The following is an 11,183-nucleotide window of genomic DNA, read 5'->3' as shown; positions in this document are numbered from 1 at the left end:
AAACAGTTGCGTTTTTTTTTCAACTCAATATTTTGACGTTTCAATTAAGGAGGCCAAAGATAACATTTGATACTTGTTCAATTTACTTAAGTAAATAAAGTTAATCCAACACAATTTTTTACAACCACTTTATTTAATTAATTTGAGTTGAGAGTACATTAATTATTTTACTTAACTGTAAACTACAGTGTAACTAGGAAGTGGATTTTCCCTTCCCATCATGCTTTGCACACGGTTGCATACAGAGAGTAAATGTTGAAATAAAATGTTATTTTATGCATTTTTGATACTTTTTAATGTTTAATGTTCTTCTATGATTGTATTTAAAACAGTTTCTGGTATGTTAGTGTTTTTGGGGGTTACCATTGTGATGAAGTGTAGAGCATGTGCTTGGGTTGAGAACCTGCTAACATGAGTTACAGTTGTTTTAATAATAAAATAAATAACTATTTTGGGCATGTCATGGATATAACAAAGCCATCTTATGGCTAATGCCTGACAAGTTGGTTGCCAGTTTACCATGTTTTAGTCTGAGTTCAACAAGCATAAAATATCACTTCATAAATGTATCAATTTCATTGAAACTATATTTGATCAAATTGAGTTGGCCCAACCTAATTACATTTTATTGCATGAATTTGTTTCTGAGTTGGGGTAACACATAGTTATTGGATAGAAATCCTGCCCTCAGTTAAATTGAGTTCATCCAATGAATTTATTTTATTTTTCTGAGTGTACACTGTGTGAGGTGTGGGGGTAGACATCTGCTGTGTATAAAATTACACCACAACAAGAATATCAGATACAAAAGAACACGGTTTGTAGTCCTAGACCTTAGTCAAAGACCGTATTTGAATTTACACAAATGAGCTTAAAGAGAAACATTCTGTTTCATGTCTTATATTAAAATTGATAAATAAACAAAACACTTGAGGTTAATCCATGGTTACTATCAAAAGCATCCACTGATTATTTACATCAACAAAAAAATATGGTTTATTCCAGGGGTTGACAGCATTCCCACAAAATTTACATAACGTCTAATGAACTTTCCAGCCGATTCAAAAACAGCTTAATTGGTTATGCAAATCAGGCTCAGATAAACTGTCAGTTGCTGGTAATGATGTGGCACAATCAGTTCTATGCTTGAACTATAAGTCTCTGGCTGCATTCACAATCGCATGTATACTCTCCTATAGGTATTTTTTTGAATAAGTAGTTACTTGGCAACTGTGAAAAGAGTAGCCTACGTTCTATATAGTATTAATGTGTGTAGAAAATGTTATGTAATTTGGACATACTACATTCACCATGTTTTTATTGTCATGTGATCTACCACATGACAATAACAAATCTGAACACATATGCTATTTTCAAACTGGTATCATGGTGGAATATCCTGTGAAGTCTACTTTGGGGGACACTTACAGTCGAATAGAAGAAACACCTGAAATGATAAGAGAAACATACAGTCTTACACCTGTATGGTTACATATGGTCTTACACATACAGTCATATACCTTTCTTACTTTACTGTTTAGTTAGTTAGTTTTCACTATTTCCCATATCTCATAAGTGATAAACTCTTCTTTACAATCTTTAGGCTGCTCCCATGATAGTTGTTTGACATTCATCTATGTTTGTACGAATCATTCTTGATCCAGCGTCATCCACAGCAGAAGTGATGCATCTTTGCACCTTTCTTAATGATGTGCTTAATAAAGTTAGCAAGTTTCGCGGCTAAATATGGCTAAAATAAACAGACCGGCTTGTCAAGAAGTTCGAGGCGGGGCAAGCAGAGCTCCTTAGCATTTAAAAGAACATGCAACAAAACAGCTCACTCTGAAAAGGATAGTCTTTTTGACAAGGTAAAAAGGGTGTTTTTACACTACCACTGAGAATTTTTTTTTTTTTTTTTTTTTTACCAAAGTATGCTTCTCATTAAGACCATAACGAATCATATAAACTTGTGGAAAATGGGCATCCGATGACCCCTTTAAAAATAGTCAAACTTAAAGAAACTGTTTTACATGATTATGCCTGACATACAAGCAATTGAAAGTAATTCTGTAGGCAGAGAGAGCATCATGTTTGTAATCATTTCCTGTTTGGTTGAGCAGTTTTTCAATATCTTCCTGTGAGCTGCTGTAATGATCTGTACAAATTTTTACTGAATCGTACTGTAGATTTAAAGTCAAATCAATAAACAAAGAGGTAGGAGGTGTAAGTGGGTAAATACAATGTTTTCTTTATCATTACTGACAGACTTATTTGTAGTTTTCAGGTTAATTTAGAAAGATAATGATAATAGATACTTTGATGTATCCTTTCATGTTTCCTTTGAACATATGAGGGCATTTCAGTGAATTCTGCATGGATGAATGAATGTATTACATTGTATACAGTATACATTGCTTGCAACTAGTTTGCAGTAAGGCTGATTACTATGATTTTCTGGTTAAGAGAGAAGCTGCTCTTTACCCACCAACCCAACGTTGCATGCATGCTCACAGCACACCACATACGACCAACAGCCTTTAGACAATAGCCTTCAAAGACCACAGAACATTTCAGTTTGACTCACTAACTGAGCTGGAAAATATGTCTCAGTCCATGAAGAACCTCTTCATTTTCATTATGGTTATACTGCTGTCAATGTATAAAAAAAGGCAGTGAATTATTTAAATGTATACTTTATATTAGAGTTTTAATTTCTTAGTTATGTTTGCGATGTCCAGTCATAATTTAGCTTTAAAGAAGAAGTCCATTTTCAGAACAACAATTTACAAATAATTTACTCACACCCAGACTTGTCATCCAAGATGTTCATGTCTTTCTGTCTTCGGTCGTAAAGAAATTATGGTTTTTGACAAAAAGCATTTCAGGATTTTTCTCCATATAATGGACTTTATTGGTGCCCGAATTTGAACTTCCAAAATGTAGTTTAAATGCAGCTTCAAAAGGCTTTAAATGATCTCAGCTGAGAAAGAAGGGTCTTATCTAGCGAAACGATCGGTAATTTTTTCTGAAAAATAAAAATTTGTACACTTTTTAAGCACAAAAGCTTGTGTATCACAGGCTCTGGGATGCGCGTCCACGATGCTACAAATTAGTGATGGGTCACTCTTGAACGATTTGTTCATTTTTAACGAATCTTTAAATGATGTTTGATAACAAAGTTTGGGAGGAGCACGATCAGATAATCAACTAATTCGGCACAGTTGCAACTCGTCTAGCTAATCATCCAAACTAGCACAAGTCATATATATGCACACAGCCGACTTACCTCCGTCATTCAACTGTTTTTTGGCATCCCCCTCCACCCCAACTCCTCACACTTGATCTATCCTCATCCTATACTTGGGATGGGGGGAGTTCTCTGGGTTCAGGCCATATTCTGGGCTTGGAGCCCTCCCCCAGGACAGCACGCCAAAATATGCTTACTGCTTACTCAACCAGATTAGATGTAAGGGTGAACTCGTGAATGTGACTTGGGAAGAACAAGTCGTCTTGGGGAGTTATTCGTTCAGTCGTGTATGCACAACATCCTATTAGGTTCTGTACTGGAATTAGTTCACCTGTTTCGAGTCTTCTGGTTTTTCCAGTTGTTTATTCATCTCATGGGGCTATCACGTAATGCTAAAATGAACGAAATGAATGAAATGACTCAAAAAAAGATTCATTCATTTTGCTGAACGAGACTCAAAGGTCTGAGTCAGTAAAATGATCCAAACTTCCCATCACTACTATGAATCCTGTCTAAGTTCATCGTCTGTGTACTCCGGCTCAAAAAGGTAGAGTATGTCTAAAAACTCCATCTTATTTTCTCCTACAGCTTCAGAATCGTCAGAATCATTGTACCTTTTGGTTTGTAAACAGCATTTGACTTACTTGCACTTTCTTATTTTTTGCGCATTCGCTTTGTATATATATATATTTGTGCACATATATGTGATAAGTACTTTCAAAGCTTTCATTTGATGTGATTCTAGTAATAGCCTTTAGCTGTTAGCCTAGCCTTTATTTGATATGGTGATGATTTCATTTTACTTTGATAAAACAAGTTTCTATATGAGTTAATATCTGTATTTATTGCTATTTTTAGTTATTTGATCATCTTATTTTTGCAAATTGATTACATCAGTAATATTTGAGCCTTTATGGACATATAAGTATCACAGCTACTTGTATGCATACTCTTTAGTCGTTTTATGATTATTTTGATTATTGTTTGTATGTTGTTTTTTACAGTTTTACTCTTAATCCATAATGTACACCTCGCTGGCGTCTTATTAAATGAGAAACTAAGATGAATCCTGACTCTTTGATACTTTATCGGTGGAGTTTGGCTGGTTGTTAAATTGCATTCACACATGCAACGAGAACAGTACAAAGGGGGGTGAGTAAATTATTTGTGAATTGTTGTTCTGGAAGTGGAGTTCTCCTTTAATGTACAAATGTATTAAGTTGATGTATTAAAAAATGAAACAAGATGCTAATTTTATGATTTGAACTGGTTTATGACACTTTTAAAATGTTTACTAAGAAGGTAAACAGGGTCCAAAACAATACTGGACCTCACTGACTTTTTACTGCATTTGACAACATATCTCCTTTTGTTTTCCTCTGAAGAACAAATGTTATAGAGTTTATAACGGCATGAGGGTGAGTAAATAAGACAGAATGCCCATTTTAAGGTGAACTATCCCTTTAAGAGAAGGAAAACATTATTTCTGTGTTATGTGACTGCATTTCTCTCATCTCACACTTACAAACCAAATCCTGTGAAACTCTTGTCACACTTTCCACAATATTTTGTATTTTCATTGATGACATGAAATCAAGGAACAAATGCAAATATTGAATAATTTTATTTGAAATGATTTTGGATACTTGTTGGCCTTGCAGAAGAAAATCTGAGCCTGAGGTCGATCCATGCTGCAACTGATGAGTTTGTTGTTAAAAGCTCATAAAAGTTTTTATTAGGGAAAAGTAAAACAACCAACTTAGTTTTTTTCTTAATGTGATTTTTATGTTATTCTTACATTGTGATTGGCAGGATTCAATTAATGCTTCTGGTAAAATCTCCAAACTCAAAATGAATCTAATAAAGTTGGTTTTGCTGTGAATCCTGTGTTGTGGAGAAAAAAAAAAATGCCCCCTTGTGTCTGTTTATATCCTCTCTTACTGAACTCCTCCAGATCTGATGGCATAAACAACCAAAATGACCAATCCGATCACAGCTTCTTCAGTAGAACCACAACAGCGGACAAAGTCTGAGGAAAGAAATAGAAGAAAACTGAACCTTTTAGTGTGCACTGCAGATTAATAAATGGAAAAAAAAAAAAAAAAATGCAGCTACTTCCTTAAATGTACACTGATACACTAGTGGCCTTTGTTCAAGATTACTGTTTGATCTAAGTTCAATATATTATTTAATTTCCTCTCAGTATTTCTGAGTCTAAAAGGCTTTCAGAAGGTTGATTTGTGTTTGTAAGAATAAACCACATATTTCACACTTTATTGAAAATAAACCAACAAACAAACACACACCATCTAATATTGTGTACATTAGCTGAAGATAAGCAGCACATTAAACCACAGCCACATTTACTGATCTCAATAACAGAAGAAGAAGATCTGACTCCAAAACATCAACATGTGCTGGTTCACAGTTGCAATATGGTAAGACATTTAATTCAAATGACAGAATTAAAATAGATTAATATTGGATGAACTTTAAATAATGTAAAAATAAACATTGTAAAACATTCATAAGATAAATCAATGTTTATTAAATTAATTTTAAAAATTCTATTAATCTTTAACCTTGTTAAATTGCATTATTCCTATTATTTTAGTCCTTTGGTGATTTATTAATACCATTTGCAAATGAGTATGTGAATGATAAACTATATTTACAATAATTTATGTTAAAGTTCACCTGAGTTTCATCATGACTCAAAATTCATCATTTTCAGCTTCATCATGACTGTGAAATGAACTCAGTCATATTAAACAGAAATCAGTCCTGATGAGTGCTGCATTGTGGGTGATGATCAGTGATCTGTGTCAGATCTGCAGACGGTAGATGATCTGTGTGTATTCTGACAGACTTTTCTCATCTACAAACAGAAACATGTGCATATATTGAGTATATTTAACATCAGATGCTGATTCTGCAACTTCACATTGATATTTCAGAATGAGATAATGGTACTGAGTGAATGCTCCTGACACATATTATATTGCTAAATTCCAGCCTCAGCCCAATCAGAAGTGCCAGTACTTACACAGAAACCTATACAAAGTTGCCAGAAAGAAATACATCAGATGGATTTAGCTAGTTTTGCATCTTAACTCTTCATTCATTCATTCATTCATTCATTCATTTATTTATTTATTTATTTATTTTTGTCATGTCAGTTGCAGTAATACTTACCCTCTGTTTTTTCTTGGTCGCATTTCCTGCAGCAACAGCAAAACACACATGCAGAAATGAGCAGCAGCAGCACACACATGCTTATAAGTGACACAAAATATAAACCCTGGATGTTTGCTGTAATAGACAGAGAAAATGGTCAGTCCTTTCAGTGCAACTTCATCCAGATGCTACGAATTGCACAATTAGAAAGCTAATATGTAATAAATAAATAAATAATAAAAATAATAAAATAAAAATAATAAATGGTGCTGCTGACCTGAACATGGCTGACAGTGGTCAGTGTTGTTGAGATGTTTAGTCCGGTTGGTGAATGAATAAGAAACAACACAGCTGTATGAATCATCCAGACACTCAATCTCCAGAGGTAAAGAGAGACTGATGCTGAGATCAGACACACTGATGCTGGACAATAAACTGTTTCCTTTGTACCAGGAGAGAGTCACATCACTCACATTTAACACTGAACACAACAGTGAACAATTCTGACTTGATGATCTTTCTGATACTGAAGGCTTTTGAGGAGAATCACTGATGACTGGAACAGTCAGAGGAGCTAAAAACATGAAAGAAAAAAAAAAAATAAAATAAAACTTAAAAAAAACATTTCATCAGATCATCAGTTCATTCACTGAAAGTAGCAATGCAAATTCTAAGAGCCATTGGACAATAAAAAATATCATTATGCAAAAATTATTCTTACACTAGGCTCATCCAGCCTTCAGTTGTCCACAAGAACCACAGTAATGAATTTATTATTTACTCACCATAGACAGCAATACTGAAGCTTGTGTGTTTGACATCTTCACTGATGATCTGTAGTTTATAAAGTCCAGAGTGTAATTTGTTGATGTTTGTGATGGTCAGAGATCCTGTCTGCTCATCTATCTGTAATCTGTCTCTGAATCTTTCATTATTCTCTTTGTTATCATATATAGAGATGATCTGTTTATAAATTTCAGCTATACGAGTCTCTGAATTTTGGAGTCTAAATGTCCACAGTATCTGATCATCTCTCTGTATTTCAGTAACATCAGTGTTTAAAGTGACAGAATCTCCTTCCATCACTGATTTTGTCTCTGTTTCTTCTTCTTTATACACACTAAACACACCTGGAACAAAACCACATTTGAGAAAAAAAAAAAAAAAATACACAATATAACTTCAATATAATTTATTAAACATAAAAATTTTAAATACATAAATTCTAAAGATACAGCAAAAGCATAAAGCCTCATTCTGACATGTCTACACCACAATGAAATAAGATCTCAAACATACTGTTTACTGTTGGTCAGCCGGAGTTATTTTTTTTTTAGTATCTGACTTAAAGGGGTCATCGGATGCTAAGTTCACTTTTTCATGTTGTTTGAACATTAATGTGTGTTGGCAGTGTATGTACAAATCTGCCCTATAATGATAAAAATCCATCCAGTGATTTTTAATTAATCTGTAAAAATAATATCCACTTTTTTTAAAATCGAGCCATTCTCAGATGCCTGTTGGTGTGCCATCACAGCGGAAGCCGCTCCCTCGATAGTTGATTGACATAAGCTCTTACCTCTGAACTTCTAATTTAGAAATTTTTTCATATTTATAAGTAAAATACTATAAATATATAATATATATACCATGCAATATTATCTTTTGTAACACTGACATCACTAAATAAGAATAAAAACAACAAAAATTATAAAGTTTTTTGAATATATATACACTAAAACTGCCCTAATATTATATAGAACTTTTTGTTCTAGTATTTATATTTATTTTAATAATTTTTATATACATTTATGTTCATGTTATGTTTTGTTGTTGTTGTTGTTATTCTGTTTTACATGTTTTAAACTGTATGACATTGCTCTGTATTTGCCTTGTACATTTTGCCTTGTATTTGCATGTGATGGAACTAAATTATTTATTTATATATTTATTTATTATTATTAATAATAATAATAATAATAATAATAATAATAATAATAATAATAATAATAATAACTCCTGTCCAGTTGTTAATCTGCTATGAGCAATATTGAGAGGAGGTGTGCAAACACAATTTAAGGTAAATAAGGTACAAATATGTATTTTTAGTTTTGTACCTAAGGGTACCGCTCCAGTGACAGTGTTGTCATACATTTATATTCAGCTCTTTCATTTTAATAGCAAAGAAAAGAAAATATTGATTGCCATTAAAGTGAAAGTACTGTACCTAAACATGGGAACATGATACAAATGCTTATTTTAGAGGAAAAATTCTGATGGCACTTCAGGGCTTTTCTATTTCAACTCTTCATATGCATTCAGTATATAAAAATACTAATGACATAATCTGATAAATTAGCCATGTGTATCATAAGGAATAATATTTTCCATAATTTACAGTTGGTTTGATGCCTTTACAGGCTGCATTATAGGGAATATTATTCTGAATATGTTAGAATTGGTTTGATGCCTTTATCTCAAATGGTGTCAGAGTTTAATAATTTAAGTGGGTTCAGTATATAAAACACACACACATAAAAAAAAAAAAAAAAAAAAATGGTTTCAATACCAAATATAAAAACAATAAAGGCATAATCAGAAAAAAAACAAGCCTTGTGCATTATAGGCAATGATATTCTGAATATTTTAGAGTTGTTTGATGTCTTTATCTCAAATGGTGGCAGACTTTAAATAATTTAAGTGGGTACAGTATATAAAACATTAAAAAGATGGATGCAGTAGTATATATATAAAAATAAAAAATCATAATAGACAAACAAGCCTTGTGCATTATAGGGAAAAAATATTCTGAATAGTTTACAGCTGGTTTGATGCCTTTATTTCAGACGGTGGCAAAGTGAATACAGTATATAAAACATATCAAAAATATTTTTTTTCAATACCATATATAAAAACAATAAAGGCATAATCATAAAAAAACAAGCCTTGTGCATTATAGGCAATAATATTCTGAATATTTCAGAGTTGATTTGATGCCTTTAGCTTAAATGGTGTTGTTGTTTAATGGATTTATATTTGTCACGAATCTGGTCGGTGTCCCGCTGTCCGCTCACCGCCAGATGTCACTCTCGCCCTGTCACACACAGACTGTTGCACCACACCCCGGACTACATTCCCCATCAGCCATTGCACTTCACCCTCGACCAATCAGCGGCGCTATAAAAGCCCCGGTCTTTCCACTTGCAAACCACAGATTGTTGTTATTGTTGTATTCCCATTGTTAATGTTTTCCTAGTTTCTTGTTCCTTGTTCCTTGTTCCTAGTTCTTGTTCTCCCGCCTGGTTATCTCATTATCGACTGTCTAGCCGCCTGCCTTTTCAGACTATCGCTCGTCTTACTGGACTATTCTCTCGTCTCGCCTCCGATATTCCTGTTTACTGTTCTCTGACCCTGTCTGTACGACCATGTATCTGTCTCGTCCATATAATAAAAGCTCGCATGTGGATCCGCTCGCCTCTCGTCGTTCACTCCATGTAACAATATTATTACACACATTAAAAGTTATAAAATTACTATAACACACATAAAAGGCTAATTCCAAAAACGAGGCATTGTGCAATAACAGGGATGTTTTTCTAAACATTTAGTATTGGTTTTATAGTATTATGTCATGTAGTTAAGTTGTTTAATTAATTTATATGGTTAATTTATATATATATATATATATATATATATTTTTTTTTTTTTTTTTTTATTATTATTTTTTTGAAATTGAGCCTTGTACAATGTAAAGGGCATATATTTATGTCTATCTGAGTTAGTTTGGGCTCAAAACATAACAGGCATAACCGAATGTCTAATGAATGTCAAACGTAAAACTAAATTTACTGCAATATCATGCAAGACTACAAGAACGTAAGACAAACATACTGTAAATGCATAACTTACCACCTAGAAGCCACAAGCAAAAATAGGCAACTGTGTAAACCATCTTCTTTAACAGCTTAAACAATTTGGAAGCATAAAACACAACATTATGCATCAATTTTCTATGTCTACATCCTGCAAGCCACGTGTAGGCTTGAGAAAACATAGAGCAAACCCTTCTGATCGAAAAACTAGGTCTAAGTTTAAGCTTAAACCGGTGCGCATCATTTTGCTACAGTTTGCTACGGGTTGAACGACATGTTTCCTGGAAATGGTGTGCAACGAGGTTTGAGATACATTTTCTCTTGTTTGGTGGGTGTGTCAAAAATGTCAGCCCACTCAGCAGCAGCAGCAACATGTATATAAACCACGGTTTTAAAGAGACACTGATTAATGTAACATAAAAATACTATACATATTTATATATTTTGCTATTGTATTGTGGAGTGACACTTTCATAAACTTTTCTATACTCCTCTGATTATATTATGGCAAATATTACAATATCATAGCACAACAAGTGATCAGCAATAATGATAAGCCTAATATTACTCACAATAAAAATGATAAGGTCATATAGATCATAACACAGTCTCTGAGGTAAGGAGTGGATTATCCTTCACCTGAAATGTTTGTCTTTTCATCCTGAAATGCAAGGCAAATGTTGGATCACAATAATTAGGAACCACAGTTTCCACAAACCCCTTCACTCGATTGGGATGTTGTCTTTTTTCTGAATGGTAAGGGCAGTGATTGTAACATCAGGCATGTTTTGCAGCATAGTGTTTGGGAATATTCCTGCATAATTTAAATACATAACCACATGATATTAGATTAAAAATAAACAAATAAAACATTTTAGAAAAGAACG

General features: G+C 33.2%; 1 protein-coding gene across 1 annotated transcript; it reads right to left on the bottom strand.

Annotated features, from left to right (window-relative positions):
* Positions 1-6,548: 6,548 nt before the first annotated feature.
* On the bottom strand, positions 6,549-10,470 carry LOC127162513 (uncharacterized; the record flags this gene model as incomplete). The annotated part of the gene is made up of 4 exons (XM_051105295.1): positions 10,334-10,470; positions 7,210-7,554; positions 6,702-6,998; positions 6,549-6,559 (listed from the first exon to the last, which is right to left on the bottom strand). Coding segments are annotated over exons 1-4 (747 nt in total), but the record flags the coding sequence as incomplete, so codon positions are not given.
* Positions 10,471-11,183: the final 713 nt, after the last annotated feature.

The sequence above is a fragment of the Labeo rohita genome, unplaced genomic scaffold, assembly GCF_022985175.1.
Source record: "Labeo rohita strain BAU-BD-2019 unplaced genomic scaffold, IGBB_LRoh.1.0 scaffold_959, whole genome shotgun sequence".
Taxonomy (NCBI): Eukaryota; Metazoa; Chordata; class Actinopteri; order Cypriniformes; family Cyprinidae; genus Labeo; species Labeo rohita.
This window is presented reverse-complemented; position numbering and strand designations above follow the sequence as displayed.